Source organism: Haemaphysalis longicornis, unplaced genomic scaffold (genome assembly GCF_048455015.1).
Source record: "Haemaphysalis longicornis isolate Haplotype H1 unplaced genomic scaffold, Haemaphysalis longicornis Haplotype H1 scaffold_1, whole genome shotgun sequence".
NCBI classification, from domain to species: Eukaryota; Metazoa; Arthropoda; class Arachnida; order Ixodida; family Ixodidae; genus Haemaphysalis; species Haemaphysalis longicornis.
In genome coordinates, this window is record NW_027526203.1 from 8,820,937 (window position 1) to 8,841,622 (window position 20,686).

The 20,686-nt window shown below is 46.5% G+C and overlaps 1 protein-coding gene and 1 pseudogene across 2 annotated transcripts in view; both read left to right on the forward strand.

Annotated features, from left to right (window-relative positions):
- Positions 1-489: 489 nt before the first annotated feature.
- LOC144139683 (uncharacterized) lies at positions 490-13,611 on the forward strand (annotated as a pseudogene). Its single transcript, XR_013316309.1, has 8 exons — positions 490-605; positions 734-1,107; positions 1,183-1,347; positions 1,435-1,621; positions 1,711-1,953; positions 3,273-3,444; positions 11,547-11,695; positions 11,759-13,611. The product of XR_013316309.1 is annotated as an uncharacterized LOC144139683 (transcript).
- A 322-nt stretch (positions 13,612-13,933) lies between these two features.
- Positions 13,934-20,686, forward strand: part of LOC144140884 (uncharacterized) — a 62,677-nt gene continuing 55,924 nt past the window's right edge. The window contains exons 1-2 of the mRNA XM_077672706.1: positions 13,934-13,966; positions 16,567-16,731. Coding sequence (XP_077528832.1) covers positions 13,934-13,966; positions 16,567-16,731 — 198 coding nt within the window. The remainder of the gene's footprint in view (positions 13,967-16,566; positions 16,732-20,686) is intronic.

The window sequence follows — 20,686 nt, forward strand, 5'->3', positions numbered from 1 at the left end:
ATGCTGTGCCACTTGGCAGAGCTGTTTCCAATGTCATTTTGTCTTTTCACTGGCTCTATAATTACAGCATTGGACAATGACAGACCAGCTGGTTGCTCGCTGGAGCTACAACCTGACACAGGTGCTCAGAGCAACCTGACTGCGGATAAGTGCACCCAGGTGACTGTGCGACCAACAACACGTCTCATGGGTGTGCAGGCCGACTTGAAAAAAAGTACAGCATCACATTCCACCCAAACAAAGCCTCAAACTGTTTCAATAGGTATGGGTCTTGAAATTTCATTGGCTATGCACGTTTTAATCTTTCCGAAACACAATGGGGAACTGGGATGCATACGCATGATTTCTGCAAACTGCAGTAGTTCACATAGTTCATATACAAGTGGGAAGTTATAACACAAGTGTGGCTACATTTCTAATGTGTCATTTTTTTTCTTAGGTATACAGGTTGGTGGAGGGCTGGTGGCTGATGCCGGCACGCAGGTCAGCATGCACATTGAGGCGCATGAGGAGGATGAGGAGGATGATGAGGATATAAGTGATGACGACGACCCTCCTCCGGACCATGATGACCCCGATTACTGCCCTTGGGATGACCTTGAAGAGTACGTCTTGCAAACGCTAACAGATGGTTCCAATAACAGGGTTGCATCAAGGGCGATGCCTGGCTTTCCAACTAGGCACATTGGTGTGCTATGCAAAACATTTGAGAAAGTCTCCCCATTTGTTTCAGGCAGCAAGAACCCCAAGAAAACCTGACAGCCGAGCAGGGCAGCAGGATTTTTTTTGTTGAAGAAAGAAATTTGCGGCAACTTTTTGTTGTGTGCACCGAGTGCTTTGCACCTCTTGCAGTCACGTTTGAATGTGAAGGCACCTTGTTGAAAGTGGCAGGCCAGTGCCAATCAGGCCATTCATTCAGCTGGTGTAACCAGGACGTGAAGAGGCAGCAGCCAATGCTGAACTTGCGGCTTTGCGCTGCAGTTTTATTTTCAGGGAACAATCCCACCGCGTCCCTGAGAATGTTGACGTTCATGGGGGTACAAGTTTGTTGTGTACGCACATTTTTTTTCACTTCAGCGTGAATACCTCTGGCCTGCAATCGACAGAGTAAGCAAGCAAAGTTCAGATTACAGTTTTCCATTTTAACAAGGAGTGCTTACTGTGCAAACATATTTTTTTAAGGTGTATGAAGCTCAGCAAGGGGTCCTGCTTGTAGAAGCTGCAGGACGACAAGTCAAGCTTGCGGGTGACGGGCGAGCAGACTCGCCAGGATACAGTGCAAAGTATGGCACGTACACCCTTCTTGATGTGGAGCACAACAAGATCCTGCATTATGAGCTTGTGCAGGTGTGTTGTGGCAGCAATTTACTGAAAAGCCCCGGTTACATGCTGGCATGATAAAATTTATTTTAAAATGTGTATTTGACGTTGCAGTCAAATGAGGTTGGTGGCAGCTGCCGCATGGAGCTCGCTGGGTTGCGGCAGGGTCTGCAGTACTTGGAACGCCAGGGAGTTGGGGTAGGACTTCTTGTCACGGATCGCCATGTCCAAATAAAGAGCTACCTCAAGAACAACAAGCCAGAGGTTGTCCATGAGTTTGATGTGTGGCACATGGCAAAAGGTACCGTGTATAAATGTCAAATTTTTTTGTGCTCTACTGTTTAGAAAAAAATGAATGCTGATTTCTCCTGGATTCAATGTGCATTTCAGGCGTTACCAAGAAGCTTCAGACAGCATCAAGACTGGCTGAGTGCAAGGAACTTGCGGTGTGGTCCCGGGCAATTTCCAACCACATGTACTGGGCAGCAGCTTCGAGTAAGGGAGCGACGGAGCTGATTGTGCCAAAATGGGAGTCCCTGCTGAACCACATCCGGGGCATCCATGAGCACGACAATGAGTTGTTTCCGGTGTGCTCCCACGGTGACATTGCCGAGAGGGAATGGCTGAGAGAAGGTGCAGTGCCTCTTTTTTGTGTTTGTAACGGCATGCATCTGCTGTTGTGTGCTTGTCGCCAGTGTCAAGGTGCGTGCACTGATAGAGCCTTAAAATAAAACTAAACGTTTCTAACTTAGTTTTAAATGAAAACTGCCAGCATTTGAGACTGCCATACCTTGCACGTTTAGCTTTGAGCCAGCTTTATTGTTACTTGATTTCCCAATGTACATTGCCTTCAAAATTTTTGATAACCATAATTTCAGGCATACTTTTGAGTCTGCTTTTGCGAGCATCTTTAGTTAATTCCTGTTAGCATTGGTTGTAGCACATGTGGTAAGCGAATCATTTTTTGAGGCATGCACTGCAAATATGTTGTAAGGATAAAAAAATATTGAAAAATTTCCACAAAATATTGCCATGTATGATAAAAAATACATACACGCTATTTACTAAAATGTAGTACGTACAGTTTGGCCCTGCAAGTTGAACCTAGGCCTGCTGTTATGTTACTATGAAACAAAAATTTTGTGTATCTTGTACCAGACTGTAAAGCAGTTTTTTTGTGAAGGGTACAAAGGCTAGTGTTTACAAAACTCTTGGTCACGTTAAAAAAAATAACACTACATAGATTGCTGTCTGACTACTGCAGGCATTCCAGTAAAGTTCTGTCTGGCTGCATCAGCGGTGCGGCTGATGTTTGAAACCTACGGAAGTGAAAGGTAGCACCATGTGATGTGGAATGGCGGAACCGCACTCAGAAACATCGTTTCAAAATAGACGCCACCAAGTTTTGTGGGGGTCCGGTGTGTTTCAGTCCTAAGTTCTCTTTTACTGCGGCGTAAAGCATTTATAAATGCTAAAACACCTCTTTCATGTGCAGAAATTATTTGACCTTCTTGTTTATAAACTGCCTCAGGATATTTATTATTTTTTATAGGGAAAAGCAGGATTGAGTAATGTTGTCTTCGTATGAGGACGCGATGCCATTTGCGTGATAAGTATTCTAGATAGACTGAACTTTTTTTCCTTTCCTCTAGACACTTGACACTGCTAAACCTCCAAGTATGGAATTTTTCTGCCGTGAATATAATAATTCGTGACTGACAGGGTTATGCAAATGTTATGCAGGGTTATGCAGATGCAGAAAAAGTTATGCATATGCAGTCAGCATATGCAGTGTGGGAATGGTTAAAATCAACCTGTATAAAGAGGTGGATGTACCTACATGGTCATTGGCTGTGGCCGTTACTTGAATATTTGGGAAATAATCAAAACCTGTCAGGGCTGTGAGGTATCTTTTAGGAGTACAAAAATTCTGTTCTACCTTTCTTTTTTAGACTCAAGGGCTTTCCAAAAACTCAAATACGTTGCAACATCGAAAGCCCTGCTTCGAGACATGCCGCAGCTGTCTACGGAGTTCCAGACATACGGCCTCGAGGCGTTTCATAGCCTTCTGCTGCACTTCGCACCCAAACTGTACCACTACCCATATGCTGGCATAAAGGCAAGGTAGGCAATTTACCCCTCTTCATTTCTCCTCCAGTGGCAGCGTGGAAGAAGTACAGTCATGGACACTTCAAATGCGAACCGCGGAGCGCATTGCCGAAGATACCGGTGCCGTCCCTGGCAGCGGCCGTGGAAAACTCATGGACATGCGCAGTTGAGATGAAGGGAGCGAGGCTGCGGGTCTCACTCCGATATGTTGCCCTCTGCTCACTCGCATGCTTGCTTTGTCGCCGCGCCGCAAGAGCGCTGAAAGCTGAGCTGTTATAAGGTCCCTAAAATTACTAAGGTAGCGCCATCTTTAGATCTCGCCGCCTTTCGCCCTCGCCCGCGCTCCTCTCTTACTTCGTTTTTTGCCATTTTCTTTTTCGCCGGCGAATGCCGCGCGCCATTGGCCAAGGGAACAGTCACGTGGTTTTGTTTTTTTTGCTCCGCCGCCGGGTCGCCTCGCCGATGCCTCGCCGGCTGGGACATTGCGCAACGCCGCCGCTGCGACGCCCTTGCTGGCTTCCGAGCCACCGTCGCCACCGTGCTTCAGTACCGGCTTTATCGTAGGCGCCAGCTAATAGCAAAGTAAGAATTAGCTGCTCGTTTCGAAAAAATGTCGCACCGGTGTCGTTTTAGGTTGCTTCTCGGTGTCGATGTGTTGTGCCTTAGGCAGCGCGAATATCGTCAGGCAGGGCACAAGACTTCGTTATTCTGTCCGGGAAACGCGACGCAGAAAGGAGAAAAGTTTGGTTGCATAGATTTGAACGGGCATACTTCAGGCCGACGCTACCATCACTCTTTTGCGAGGTAAGTTTCTGAATGCTTGTTCTTGCTCTGTTAAATTCTGCGCGAGCTTGAGCGGTCACTTACGAAGAAATGCGTATTCCCTTCGCGACCGTCGTCCACGCTTTGTTCTGGGTAGGCATTGCGCGCAGCGCCGAGTTCGTCCCGTCGTAAGCTTTGGTTTGGATAAGAGGCCGTGTATTTTTCATGTGCGCGCTTAACTTCCAGCATCAATATCAGCGGCGTAGCATGTTCAGTCAGTTGTCGTAAGGTTTTCGTGACGCGAGAATTGTTCACCTGAATTCATGCTTGTTTTGGCCGACGGCAGCTTGCGTCTGACCATGTATCGTGTGCGTTCCGAGTGCGTGTACGCTCTTTTTGGCGTGAAGTCGTGTTTTGTGTGTTAGCTACCCGGGTGGTATTATAATCCTGTTATGACATCGGAGTGATTTGCTGCGTAATATGGGCTTGGTCGGTGCGGCGCAAATTGAGGCTTGCGAGAAAAAAAAATTGCGGCTAGGTAAAACAATTTAAGGTCAGCTAAGGTCAACCGCGCCGTTGACGTACGTTTGATGCGCAATTTCTGTTATCGCTTTATTAAATTCGCGCACGTTTGAATGAGCACTTCAAATGCATATTCGCACCGTAACGGCTGTACGCCCTTTCTTCCGTGTATGCACAGAGGAACGTTAATTACGGCTTACGTTTGCATTACACGCGATGCCGTACATTTGCAGTGTGCGCGCTTACTTCATCTTAGTAGTCAATGGCGCAGCGTATTCAGTCATTGCGATTTGAACCAAAACACACTGGGCGACTATATTATTTTCAGCAGACGTATTTTTGTCCAGCAAAGCGCTTGCTAAACGGGTTTAGTGTAGCGAGTTGAGCGGACGCGGCACTGAGCAGATGCGCGAACACGAATTTGACCATGCTACGGTAGAACAGTCACTAACTCCCTTCTGCAATGCATTATTGCCTATATTTGCGGAGTGTTTGTGGCGCATTTCAAACTCGGTGGCGACATTTTTTTTCCCTTCTCAATAGGATTATTTCACGGATCAATTTGAGCAACGGATATTGGAGAAGCTTGGCGTTAAAAAAACTAAACCCAAATGCCACTCCCAACATTTTTTCTCAAGGGAAGCCACGTCAGCAGCACAAGCCACCTGCACGACGTCATTACGGACGTTTGTTCCAATAAAATATCTATTTGCTGGCACCAATTCATTTTTGTGATTTAGTGTTTTCTCTTGATAATCATCGTGACATTGGTCCTCTTTCGAATTTCTTTCGGGTGTATCCCTGTGTTAGTGCAATGTGCAAATCTGCCAGAATATATCCCAGCACAAAACAATTCTGTCCAGGCGCCTCCATTAATAACGGCTGTAAACGACCGCGCCCGGTGAAAAAACGCATTGCATGATTAATTAACTCTAGACGGGGCTCTAGAAATCGTATAAATGCTACCAAAGAGCGATTTCGGCGCGAAAACAAGAGCAAACTGCAGCGAGCGCCCTGAAGCGTAGCGAGGGGTCTCGCTCTCAAGTGGCCAACAAATATGGCGGCCCGCCGCGGAGTTAAAGGGACGGCGGCGCCGCGGGTGAGGGGAGAGAAAAAAGAGGAGGGCAGCGGAGAAGGAGGGAGCAGTTGGCGCTACCTTAGTTCTTTCAGGGACCTTAAGCTGTTAGCAAGGCGGCGCAAGATAGTAGGCAACTGCGGTTACTCAGCGCTCGGCGCCCACGATCGGCCGCTCCCCGCCTTTGCCAGCGCCACATAGCTGCGCGTGCGTGGCGCAGTGACTCGAACAAACAACGACCATTGGGAGTGGCCCAAAGCCATGTTTAGTGCAGTCAGGTGTTGATTCTGAGGCATACCTGCCAGGTTCACCGAGATGGCATTAGGGAGATCTGTCCCCCAAGGGGGGGGGGGGAGGAAGGAAGGAAGGAAGGAGGAGGAGGAGGAGGAGGAGGAGGAGGAGGAGGAGGAGAAGAAGAAGGCGGAGGAGGAGGGATACAAAAATTAGTAGCAACAGAATGGAATGATTTACATTTACATGCATTTCTAACTTCGTTACAACAGAGTAGGAGCTGAACTGTTTTGTCCAAATTACTAACGAGCTACACGACTGGTCAGCTGCTAAATCTTCGATGCGGCTGACAGAATACTACCGAGCATTACAATGTTCGTTCCTGCTACACTTCGCCAAAAGAACGTGACTCAGCTGGGATTGTGCGAGAACTTGATGCTCGGAGCTGGGGACAATTTTGATTTACCATGCTGAAATGCCTCTCGCATTCAGCGTTTCTGTGGTACTGACCAGTTCAACTTGCGTGCATTGCCAACTATGCTTCACAAGTTATTACGATGTCCAGTGGTGTAGGATGCGATTGGGTTGTCAGGTAGCTCCAGCGCAATGTGGCTAGACTTGGAGAAAGGTTTAGGCAAACACGGGTGTGTATTCGGGAGATTTTTGTTTCGACCGTACAATCGTACAAAACCATCAAAATCCGGGAGTCTCCCGGATAATTCGGGAAACCTGGCACGTATGCTGAGGTGTCGCATTCATGCCACAAGACCAAAAGAAAATAAATTAGCCCATTGGCAACGACATCGTAACTCGCTTTATTTCGACCAGGTAGCAGCCGCACAGTGCCGAGACATACAGATCGAAGCAAGTGCTTTGTGCCAACAACAACAAAAACAAATGAGATGACGGTGAGCGACAACCCGAAAACTGCCAATTAGCCGTGGCATTATTCCAAAAAAATGGTGAAAATGCAAGTGTCATGGTAAACAGTCGCCGGGATAGGCAGCAGCACCTAGACAACAAAGGCAGTGGCAGGAGCCTTTGAGACACTTCAATACGGGGTGAAGTCCCCCTTGGCAGCCGCCACATGTCGAGGAATGCTCTCGAAAAGGCGCGCCGCCAAGTCAGTAGCCCGGAGACGCTGCCACTCCTCTTCGACAGATTACCACAACGCGTCACGTGTGCTGCCCTGTAGCTGTCGGCTGCTAAGGGACTTCATTGCTCCCCACACGTTTTCAATTATAATGCCACGGCTAATTGGCAGTTTTCGGGTTGTCGCTCACCGTCATCTCATTTGTTTTTGTTGTTGTTGGCACAAAGCACTTGCTTCGATCTGTATGTCTCGGCACTGTGCGGCTGCTACCTGGTCGAAATAAAGCGAGTTACGATGTCGTTGCCAATGGGCTAATTTATTTTCTTTTGGTCTTGTGGCATGAATGCGACACCTCAGCATACGTGCCAGGTTTCCCGAATTATCCGGGAGACTCCCGGATTTTGATGGTTTTGTACGATTGTAGGTCGAAACAAAAATCTCCCGAATACACACCCGTGTTTGCCTAAACCTTTCTCCAAGTCTAGCCACATTGCGCTGAAGCTACCTGACAACCCAATCGCATCCTACACCACTGGACATCGTAATAACTTGTGAAGCATAGTTGGCAATGCATGCAAGTTGAACTGGTCAGTACCACAGAAACGCTGAATGCGAGAGGCATTTCAGCATGGTAAATCAAAATTGCCCCCAGCTCCGAGCATCAAGTTCTCGCACAATCCCAGCTGAGTCACGTTCTTTTGGCGAAGTGTAGCAGGAACGAACATTGTAATGCTCGGTAGTATTCCGTCAGCCGCATCGAAGATTTAGCAGCTGACCAGTCGTGTAGCTCGTTAGTAGTTTGGACAAAACAGTTCAGCTCCTACTCTGTTGTAACGAAGTTAGAAATGCATGTAAATGTAAATCATTCCATTCTGTTGCTACTAATTTTTGTATCCCTCCTCCTCCGCCTTCTTCTCCTCCTCCTCCTCCCCCCCCTGGGGGACAGATCTCCCTAATGCCATCTCGGTGAACCTGGCAGGTATGCCTCAGAATCAACACCTGACTGCACTAAACATGGCTTTGGGCCACTCCCAATGGTCGTTGTTTGTTCGAGTCACTGCGCCACGCACGCGCAGCTATGTGGCGCTGAGGCGGGGAGCGGCCGATCGTGGGCGCCGAGCGCTGAGTAACCGCAGTTGCCTACTATCTTGCGCCGCCTTGCTAACAGCTCAGCTTTCAGCGCTCTTGCGGCGCGGCGACAAAGCAAGCATGCGAGTGAGCAGAGGGCAACATATCGGAGTGAGACCCGCAGCCTCTATTCCTTCATCTCTACTGCGCATGTCCATGAGTTTTCCATGGCCGCTGCCAGGTGACGGCACCGGTATCTTCGGCAATGCGCTCCGCGGTTCGCATTTGAAGTATCCATGACTGTACTTGGGTGTGAGTACTTGCAGCTATGAAAATGCTCCGCAATGCTATCGGGTTGCTAATTGCTGCGATGAATCACACTTGTGACTGTCAGCTCGGCATACAGTGTAGGCGCTTTCCCACGAGCTGCTAGGCAAGTAGGCCAAGATGTAGTAAATATGTGCACAAATAACCTGTAACATTAATCCTTTTTTTTGAATGCCTGATTGGGCCAAGTTTGCTCGTAATATCCTCTGAACCAGAGAAAGTACGGAAGTAGGTAGCAAGCCTGCACAAGAAGGGGGGGTACCAGCCAGAGGAAAGGCGATTTTATACCAGAGAACCGGTAGCAACCTCCGACCTGTCTGCATGGAAGTTGAAAGAATGTTGAAATACGTAAACTTTCCACTCGAACTGAAAACCATCACAAAATTATTTCGGTTTAGCTCCTGGACGTGCATTTACATTTTCGTTCCAGCCAAAAATATCGTTCTCATTTTTCAATTTGGTTTTGGTTCCATTCCTACACCCGCTCTGAACAGGTCAAAAACGAATATCATGGATATTTGATAAATGGAAAAAGCTTCTCAGATGCAATGCTTAATAGCTACCACCTGTGTGCCAGATCATCCATTGAGGCTGTGAAACTAGATTGCAAGTAATTTATTAGCACAGTTTCTTTGGCTCTCAGCATTTTCAAATTACAAATTATGCCGCGGTCGGTATGTGGTTGCAGCTATGGCACTATTGGTTGCAGACCACCTGGGCCTGCTGTCACTCCAACTCAGGCTAATCAAAAAATACACCCGTAAAGATAAGTGTGCCTGATATTCAGTCGTGTTTTCATAATAATTTACCCGCCGCGGTGGTTCAGTGGCTAAGGTGTTGCACCGCTGAGCACGAGGTTGCGTGTTCGATTCCCGGCCGCGGCGGCCACTTTTCTGATGGAGGCGGAAAGCAGGAACGCCCATGTACACGAGATATGGGCGCACGTTAAAGATCCCCAGGCGGTCAAAATTAATCCGGAGCCCTCCACTACGGCGCGCCTTATCGCCTGCGTTGCGTCGGCGCGTTAAACCCTAAAATCAGTGTTTTTAGGTAATTACTTTATTGCATGTTGCTGTGATTTCTTTTCTGAAACGTCACATTCAGGGGTTTCAGTCAACCCTGGAGTCCTTTTTTTTTTGTATATGTGTACAAAGTTGCACTGTCTTTTTTTATGCTGAGGTGTTAGTGCCTATGTTGGCGACAGCACACAACCAGCTGCCATCCACAGAATATGCACCCATCTAGGCTCTGCAAAAAGCATCAACAACAGCTAACGCTTGGTGCATGCTTACTTTTTCACATTCCGCTGTTTTTTTTCCCCTTGAAATTTTTTTAGCCTTAACTTTTTTAGTTGCATTCCCTCATGTCCACTAAGTTCAAAATATGAAAAGGTGGTTATTGAAAGTAAAGCGGGTTGCAGTGAAGTTACATCACTTGAGCTTTTTGTTTTTAACTATGAATTTTTTTTGCTGGGGATGTGAGTATGAGTGAAACAAATCTTCCAGCGCAAAGTAGTTACAAAATCCCCACAGCATTACAAAGGGAGTTAGGTACCAAGGGAATGGCATAAGGCACTGTTCTCAACGGGGGTGTGCTGGGGACCCTTTTTGGTGTTGCAAAAGTGATGGAGGACCGACCCCACGATAATCTATATTGACCCATGTCATAATGTCATAATCTATATTGACCCATGTCATAATGTCAAACAATATGCCCATGCAGCTAGGCACCCACACATATTCAGTGTCTGCCTTGTGAGGCTGACTTTGATGATGATGCATGTCAAATTGTCAATCTGCTCTTGCAACTAACAGTCGTCCAAGCACCCATACGCTGCCTTTTGTGTGTCTGGCTTCTTTGCATAGCTGGCATGTTGGGCAAAAAGCCGACGTTAACATATGCTTTGTGGAGAAAAAGACTAAATTCATTGTCTGATGTGGCATGAATGCCCTGGTAGGGAAAGAGAGGAACAAAAAAAAAGTGGGTGTTATGTGCCACATCCACATTTTTTGTGTTACCAGCAAGTTTGGCAAAAAGGAGAAATGACTGGGGGTATAGAATTTAGGAAAGGCTTTGTGCCCCCCTTTTGAAAACCACTGATATTAGGCAAAGATGTTTTAATCAGTGTCATGCCGGTGAGCAGTAAGACAATGAGCGGGGTTATGATCCTGCTCGATATAAAGGGCACTGACATTCCAGTTGGGCTTGTTACACTGAATTAAATAAGAGGAAAGAAGTGGGAGATGCAGGCACTGACACTTTGGCACATATCCCCAATAGTTTACACAGGATTGCATTTTAATGTGGGCCACACTCCTGCCTTACACCAAAAAGTATAAAAAAAGCAGTCACCTTCCTCTTTGTTTTTGTCAAGGGGCACTGTCGATTAGCTTATGGTTGCTATGAGAGCATGATGCAAAAGCTTGAAGCATCGCATAGGACAGAAAAAGAATTATTAGTAGTTGTTACTTCATGAGCAGAGTCAATAGCCTCGTCCACCCACCTTCATACACCCGTGCAGGAATTTAGCCAGAGGGTTAGCTTGGGGGCTCCAACCCCCTCCGATATTTTCCCCAGGGAGTGTGTAAGTGAGACAGTTTCTTTTTGCAATACTGCACCCTTCCAATAACACAAAAACCCTTCAAAAAAAACTTCTGGCTACGGCCCTGCACCCATGCACCATCTGTCGGAATTGGAGGTTAGCATTCCGGGCTCAAATATGTAAGCTGCCCCCGAAAGACTTGTACCAGTTGTGTTCCAACAATCGCATGCGATTGGGTGGCCAACTTTAGGTACCCAGCTCTTCACCCTGTTTTTAGTGCAAACGTGCCATTTTTATGCCTATCATCTGACGTCATTTATGGTCGCGGCAGTGGTGAAGCCAGAATAAACATTTGCCAAAAAAAGAAAATGGTTTGGTTCTATACATGTAAGTTTTAAAGGTATGCTGAATTAAGAAAAACAAAACCAAGAACTCAAGTCTGAACTGAAAGGTTCTTTGCTCGTGTATTGCACTGAACCGAATGCATCTGTTTTCAGGACCCAGCTTGCCATTCTCCATTGCAATGAGAACAGTCAGCGTGAGCAAGCCCGTACAAAGGATGGTACCCCTTGGTGGCTTGTGAGGTACCCAAAAGCTACAGGGGGCGAGGCTGTGGCCTGTCCTATAATGGAACCAGCCAGTCATGGTAAGTTTGTAGTGTATGGTTTCTTCCTGTGCAGAAACGATAATGCCCCAAATTTTCACGCAGGCTATGTGACAAAGCTCCTGGGTGCAGTCGTCGCAGCAGCTGTCAACGTGCTACCTGGAAAGAAAAAGAAGAGCACTCCTGACGCAAGGCCACCACTCAGTAGCTCTTTTACTAAGGCACAGAAGAGCGTAGAAGTTGGCAAGCTAATGACAAGGTACAACAGGCAGGGACAGAACTCGAGCAGCAAGTAGAATAAAGCAAGGCACCGTTGCTTTACGTTTTCTGCTGTTTTTTTTTTTGATGGCAGCATGTGGAAGCACAGCTAGGTTGGTGGAGTGTGCAAAGCTGAGAATACAGACCACCCAGTGTTTTTTACTTGCAGAAAACATCATGTGGCCAGCTCTCCTTTCTTCTGTGCCTGATCAGCATTTTGTTTGTACGTTGTTTTAGTTATTAACTCCGAACTGTATCTAGTTGTCTCTGTGTTATAAATTGTGTCCAGGTTTTATGCATTCTACATTATATTCAGTTTGGTAGTTTTCATCCTGTATTGTTGTTGGGTTGTTTGTATGATATTGTAACTTGGGTTGTTTGTATCATATTGTCATGAACTATGCCCTGTAGTTCATTTTGCTTGTTGTGTTACCAACATGTAGCTGCACCTGCTGTTCTATCCTATATTTCAGAAAGGCTGCCCGTTTGCGTATTCTGATGTATGCCATCCCAAGCAATATTGTTCAATAGGGAAATGGTGGTCGAAATGGTTTGACGGGGAAATGGGGTCCTCACTAGCTGAGACTGGTTTTGTCTGATCAATGACGTCCGATCTCACTGGATGGTTACAGAAAAGAGAATGTTTGGATAAATGCATGCAGTACAAATTCCGCGGTATTCGAACGCCGGGTTGTCATCTGTGCACAACACTTTGTTGACTGCTTCTCTGACATTTGTGTTGTTGTGGGGCAGAAGTGTGCTCCAGGAAACTTTATTATTTCAAGAACACTGAGTCGTCCTTGGCTGTGTGACGATATGAATTGTAATAAATTATATCCAATTGCCCGAATCACCATACACAGCAGCCAGTAATTTGTCGTTAGTGCTTGGCATGCTGAAGCAAGGCTGGGCCGATGCTGATTGTGCAAGAATCAGGATGTCTACAGGACGCCTAGTGTTCATGTGCTTTTCATCATGTGTCCAGCCTTTTTTTATCGAATAGCCATTCATTTGTTTCTAAGTTGCAAATTGTACCTAGTACCATGTACATTCCAAATGGTGTTCACTTATTTGAAAATTGTATTCAGTTTTGCATCAAGTATTGTATAGTTTTTAATAAGCTTTAAATTTGATTTGTTTTGTTAGTACCTCACATGTTACTTTCAGCAATTTGTATACCTTGTTGTATACTGGTATTTGTGTACCAGTAATTTTAGGGAGTTCACATATAATGAATTGTATCTAGTGTGAACATTCATGTAAGCATGTAGTGACAGAATTAGAGTGTCATCTGTCATAGCTGGGCTGATGCAAGTTATGCAAGCTCAGGACTGATGCCGAACATGTGGTGCTCTTTACGTGCTAAAGACATCATGCACACTACCTTGTTTTGCCGCAGCTACTCTTCATACATTTGTCTGTATGTTATAATTTACAACAAGTTGTTTGTATGAATAGTTTAAATTGTGTTGTTAGTTTTTCACAAGTTGCATAATTTTAAATGGGACCTCTGAACACAGAGCTGCAGAATGTCACACACCTAAATTAAAACAGCAGTGATGAAGTGAATTGGATTGTGGAGATAAAGTTGCTTGTCTAGCTATCACCTGTTAAAGATCCCTAGGTGGCCAAAATTACTCCAGAGCCCCCGTTACGGCGTGCCTCATCACCTGTGAAGCGTCCGCGCATCACAAAAATTATTTAGCTATCACATATGCATTTAATAAAGCAGATGGCTTTCTGTAGTGGTCACCTGAAGTGCACGTGCACTTGAATAAATTGCTCACACTCCCAGCACTTTGTTTCTGACTTCCAACCTGACTGAATATTGCCTAGTACAGCATGTCTAATGCTAACAGCAGATGTGCTTAGCTAGAGAAGGCATGGAAGTGCTCGACTTGGGAAGGGGTGCAAGTTTTGTGAACTTCCTTGCCTCAATCGCTGGTATGCCTGAAACCAGTGTACTTTCCATCTGGTGATGGGTATTTTGCCCTTATGGCATTCAGTACGCAACTTGGCAAAATGCGCCTGTGCCCCGGCCCAGTCCTCTTCCAGGTGAGGTACACGAACTGGCGGTACCCGGCATGCCTCAACTGCCTGTAAAAACAGAGCGTAGTGTAAACAATCATTCGCACACAGCTGTATCAATATCCTCACCTGTTGATAACAGAGGCTGCTTCTAGGTAGTATCGGGGTGCCATTCTGCCTAAGTGCAACCTCCAGCACAGCCCTGTTGAGGCACACATTTTTGAATTTTTTTGTGCTTGTGGCGCACCTGGGGTTCCTTTGCCTCTCGCGAACCTCCCGTATTTCCTGGCAGCAGCAGCAATCTTCTTCTTCGCTCATCGTAACGCAGTGCGCGCATGAGCACCTGTTATGAAAACGTGCTTATCGTGATATGAGTGCCTACTGGCCAAAGCGTTTCAATATAGCTCATGCTGAACTAAGTGACGACGCCACTGGAGTTACAAACGCACCAGCTGCGGGATATCGGCGCTAAATTCTGGAACAGTAGTGGTGACGCCGCAAAAAGCAGCTGCGAGGAGCGGCTGTACTACGACCTGACCCGCGCCCGGTAGCGCACCGACTCAAAATATGCTGCGCGCCCACTCCGCGTTGCGATATAAGGTGATACTAATCGCGTCGAAAAAGCCGCCCATACATTACTGAAAGCCACGCGAAGCTTAAATTCTCAACATATGGGCGAACGACGCCGTCAGAATCGCCCCTCCATTGAGTGGCACGGAAACGCACGCATGTGTTGCCGCACCTTGCTAGCGAGAATGTCTACGCGTATTTGTGTACTAGTGGTATGCGTTTGTTTGTTTTGTTCTCCGCACAGTATTGAGGTGTTGACATGCATGTAATACGTACCAGTCAAGGTTTCCCAGGCGGGTGAACGTTGCCGGTTGGGACACGTTTTCCTCGCAAGTGTTCTCGTCGCTGGCACTTGTCGCCGTCGCCGCTCGTGCACGGGCGAGAGGCTCGAACATGTACGGGTGAACGACGAACTCACTGCTCGGACTGGCCATCGTGGGATTATTTAAACAAATTAAACAAATGCAAACACAGCGTTTTCGACCGCGACGACCCGCTGGGAACGCGTTTCGCGCTCAGACTCTCCGAGAATCCTCACGACGACGTCACGAAGACTTGACCAATCACGAACGGCGGTGAGGTTCGGTGAGGTTCGCCAAATGCCCCGAGGCACCCGTTGTTCATTTTTGCCAAAATTAAGTGCTTTGTAATAGTTTATGCCAAGTTTTGACTTGATTTTTGAGTTCGCCGTACAAAAAATAGTAAAATGGGAGCATAAGCTCTTTTTTTGTAAAAAGTGCTTCAGTATCCCTTTAACCAATCCTTCTGCCGCCTGCGCGGTCGCTTCACCAACCCCGGCGCCTTGCCCGCAAAGACATCATGGGGATGGCGATCGCTCCGTTCTTCTACTATGCCTCCCGATAAATGGCTTAGAGGTCTACGCTACTGAAGACCAATGAACAGACGATGCTTCCATCGGAATCGTACCACGCACAGCTAGGTTGCTTACACTTGGTACAACATAAATGTTGGCGTGTCATGTTACCCAATAACGGAGTATAGAGCCAATGTGACTTGAGAAGTTTATATCCGTTTCGTTGTTTCACTTTAACCTCAAAGTCATTCAGTGCAAAAAACATCTCAATCCCGAAGTCCCTTTCCACTTTGATACCACAATCTACAATACTCGACTTTGGGTTTAATTTGGTTACGCGACTACTGTTTTGCTTGCAACGAGGTAGCATTCCCCACGTATCTGTGAGGCGCATTTGATAAAATACTGCAGTTGGTGCGGCGAGTACGGTAAGGAGTCGCCAGTGGTTTGCCTCCGGCGAAGATGGTAGCTGCAGAACGGAAAAGCCGGCGCGCATGGCGAGCAAGGTATCCGGCATGAAGATTCTTGTAATACCTTCTGTTTGCGAGGATTTTTTTAAGCCGGCGAAATCTAGCTAAATTTCATGTTATTTGGGCACAAGCCCGCTTTGTCGATTTATTTTCCTGGCTTTTTCGCATTAGCTTTCGAGGTGTTTTGAATATTTCAGCTGCTACATTTTATTAGGTATCTCCAGCCGCCTATACGGCTTACGCAGTAGACGGTCGGGTACAAGAATAATGGGCCAGAGTGTGTGGTCGGGCTTGTGCTGGGCTTAGCGACGTTACCTGGGTTGGTGGAGTGAGGAACATTTCTTTACGCGTGGCCAATGGCCCACGTTAGGCGCTTATCAAGGGGATGTCAACCAGTTTATCTCAAGAATCCTTGCGTGCCGGACTACGGAAAGAAACGTCGCTGTATATATGCACGTACAATCGGCCGGCAATTAAAAGTGACCAGAGGACTGCGAGGATTTTCGTCGGTTCTAGCGCCACCCCAGGACCCACAGCATGCCGGTTGTTGAGTGTTTGATTTGCTTTAACACAACTGTATTAGACTGAAGCTGCTGGTGATATAGCGCGACGAAAAACTGGAAGTCACCAATCAATTAAGCCGCATCGATACTCCGGTCGCAGCATGGACACGAAGGACAGGTGCTGAAACCTCACCGTATTGCGATGTAGCCTATCTGCTATATAGGTGTCGCGTGCAGTTTATGGGATTACTTTCTCGTTCTTTCTTTCAGGGTCGAGGTGCTACCCATGCGGAAGCTATTTGGGACCACGTGACCTTGGACTCGGAGGAGCTGGCACACCAGGTTTGGGGAGTGACCGAAGCGTCCCACAAGGACGGGACGGGGGACTGGGTTGAGCAGCGGCGAATCGGCTGCTTCCAGGCGGCCTTCGTTCGGGTGAGCAACAATGTCGTTGGACTGATCGTATTTTTTGTCTGGCGCGAGAAAGGTGTAATTGCGAGCACGAAATTGGGCAAACGACTTAGTACATTGACGATGCATTGTGCTGAACTTAACTATCGGCGAAGAAATTGTACTATGCTGATGCGCTCAAACGACCACATACCATTTGGAATTTTTCTCTCATTTGGCCTTTATGGGCGATTACATGTCAGTTTTATAACAATTCACATGACGCCACTCCTCTGAACGCTTCCAGCCGTCTCACAAAGCCGCCATAAAACAGAGACCCATGCTAGTCTTCAAGGATAACATTGCTATCCTATCCAAGTTCTAAAGGTTCTGAAGAAGAATGCAAAATAACAAATTATATATTACAAACACTCGCTTTTCTTGCGTGCAATCGTTTGGTCTGGGACGCGTCAATACGGTTTATTGTCGTCCAATGTATGGCTTCGGTATCCAAATGGGTTGACATCGTTGCTTGAAAGCAATTTTAACAGCGAAGCAAATCTAGGCGGTCTGTTCGGGTATCGTGTGACGCTGTCTATGGGAGGGGTTTCTACGAGAGATTGATCATGCGTGTACACGCGTATTTTTGTTTTCGATCAGACTTTTTAAAATTATGCGCAATCCAGGGAATATCCCGAAATTGAAATCCGTTTTTCTCTATCATGTGTACTTCGCGAGAAAATAGATGCAAAGGTGGCGCGGGTGACGAGCGTTTATATATACCACGGACGCCTGGCAATTCGTTGGATGACGTCGCTGAAATTCAAAACCTTTTACTTCCCATTTAAGCCCCTCAGAAGATGTGATTACAACGAGAAAATTAAAGTTAAATGACTCTACCGTTATCGTTATAACGTCGACGTTCACGAACTCAAACACAGCACACCAACCCTGGTATTCTGAGTCCTTCCTCCACTCGAGCTTCCAGTGGAGGAGATCCTTGAAATCGATCTACCCATGCACAAGCATGGCAGAATCCCCCCCGATATGACGTCAGCCAGATCTTGCTGGATACCCGCATAAAGCACTTTCGTGTTAATATATAAATAAAACATTCAATGAGAAAATGAATTCGCACGCATTAAACTGTAAATTAAAACCGTAGACATACGTAATTCACCCTATGTTCTGACTTCCCTTTGAGGAGATAATTCAGGCAAAAAACTGCAAAACAGGTTTAGTAAACATGTGCATGGGTTGCACATATGAGCGGAAACTAGTCCGGTATCACAAATGGCCGGCAATATCACGATCAATTTGTGAAAAAAGATAATTAAGCACTTTTCATTCCTTGAGGGTTGCAATTTTTCAAAAATTCAGCCATGTTGAGCTCCTAAATCATAATAGAAAAATGCTCCTAAAATGTGAGGCATGTAGGACGAGTGGTTTGCATGGCTAGGGGCTATAAACTTTTAGGCTTCTCACTCTGTTAGTGATGTAATTGAAAAAAAAAATCCCCTCGTTTTTAGCGGCGTGTTAGTGCAAAATTGTGAAATTTATTCTGACTTATTGTAATATTTCTGAGCACAAAAAATTCGATTAATCGGATGGCAGAACATAAGGAAATCCGTAAAAACAGCCAATTCTTCTGAAACCGTTAAACAACTTTTTAGACATTGTTAAGGGTTACAGATATTAGAAAAACCCGTTCAGTATATCAACTAGGTAGCAGGTTACCAGTAATTTGTGTACACATAATTTTCTTCCTTTTTTCGCCTCAGTCTGGGTTTTGGAAATTTGGAGCCTTATTTAAAGTATTTACGTAGGTATAAAAATACACTGCCGAAGTTTAGTGTTTTGGTGCAGTGCTTTAATGTGGGGGTTGATGAATCAGGGGTTGGTCGGCGTCGCGCTTCTCTGTTTAGAATAGATATATTGATGTGCCAAGTTGTAAAATGAGCCATCCTTAGAAATTTTGGTGTTTTGATAAGCTTCGAAGTGATGAAAATGTTAGACGCTGTTGTCATAGCAATCTGTTAGGATTGCTGGGTATTGTGCCGTCAGAAATTATGAAACCGAAGAGTGTGGATTCAATAATAATAGTTCACGATATCATATTCGCCCTATAATACAACCATTCTGAAGAAAGGCTTAACTCTCCAATTGGTGTTCAGCATTGGGTCCATTCATGTCATCTATCGAACAATTCAGAAATCCTAGGGATACAAAAACCCTCTTTACTTCACACGGCTTGTAGTGATTACAAGAAAACGTTTACCACCGTGGAAACAGCTGAAGTGTGTAAAGCACTGAGAGGGAAGGGTGTATAGGAGACTTATACCCACATATTTTACAGATAGTTCACAAAGGATGTGTGGGAATGTTATTTATTTCTTTGAAATGGGCGGACATTTGCCATTCTGAAGCGCGTCAGACAATAAGGGGTCACCATGTCTCTGAAATTATTTTCAGCCTTCAACAGATACGTTTAATGGGAGCAGTCATGACTACAAGTAAATTCACCAAGATTTCAGGAGTCAGTAGCGAGATTAATAGATAAAAAAATTGGCTGGCGGTTACCATACTCCCTAATGCGATATTTGGGAACAGCTGCAGTGCGCTGAGGCAGCGCTCGTGGTTTCTCTCGACGGCAGCGATGAGGAGCCTCTGCGTCGGCGGCGAGAAGTGCGTCTTTAACGAACACTCATCATAGTCTCGCGCACGCCCCCCTCGCTTTTTTTCCAAGCGTCGCGCCCTCGAGGGCCTTGTGCGGGCACAGCATACTGCCCCCTCCCTCCCCCGCAGCACACTTGTCAGAGCGCTGGCTCGCGCCGCCACGGCGAACCGCCCTCCCCTCCCAATTTCGCGACACTCTTCTCCTTTGTTTTCTTTCATCGTTCGCTTTTCTCTCACTCGTCGGTCCAGGCCATCGTTCCCTCGGTAACGCCGACAACCGGATCAGCCCACGGACGGCCGCCAAAGGGCTTTGCCATAAAATAACTACAAACCATTGGAGAGTAAAAATTCAAAACCCATTAGGGAGCCAGCCTCTTTCAGTTTATGCATATCAATATCAATTGCACCATGTATCATGATGTATCCCGTTAGACATACCAAGATCAATTAACCTAACCTATGTAATTCAATTAATCCGCAGGTGCGATGCTACCGTGGCCGCCATCGTGGAAAAACTCCGCCGTGCGGTGCCCAGTTGGCATGTCGTGGAGAAGTGCTGGGTGGCAGAGCTCCTGTGTTTTCGAAGAAGTGGGCTCGTTTGTGGAAGGCGTTGGCATTTGCCCTGTGGGCCTGGCTTCATGCTGCCTATTAGAGGAATGCGTTTCGTGGCAGTTCTGCTGAACAATCTAATGTGGTATAGCAACAGAACTTAAGTGTTAATGCGTTCGTTGTGTTGCGTAATAATGATGCCAACATCCGATCATCGAACTGCTTGTGTGGTGTGCGTCTTTAGTAGGGAGCATACGTTGCGTTTGATGGGAGTTCATTGATACGTGTCATGGAGGGGGGAGAGAGGGCCGGCACTTACGGCTTCTCGCGGGTCTCCCTGCCGGTTCTTAAAGGGTCACTGAAGTGAATTTGTCAAGCTCCCGTTTTTGCTTGCACTGCGTAGACTGGCTCAAATTAGCACACTTTTCATCGTTGATCCGGTTGACAAATGGGTAATTATTTTACAAAGCGCGAAAGAAGAAAAACTACCATGCGCGGTTTGCGGCGGCCGCACCAACTAAGGCTGTGACGTTTGGAGGAGGGATCACCGTGATTGAACGATGCCCAAGGTTAGCAATCAAACAAGTTTCAGTTTCGGTTCTGTAAAACACAACCAATGGCGTTGTTGGATGGGCATTCTCAATATCTCAGTAATCATCGTACCGCGCTTCTGCCATGTTGTCGGCTGTAAAATGCATAAGATAAGCCTCCCAGGACGGCTTGGAATCGTAGCATTCACTAGCCGAGGCCTACGCATGAACGCCCTCCGCGTCCC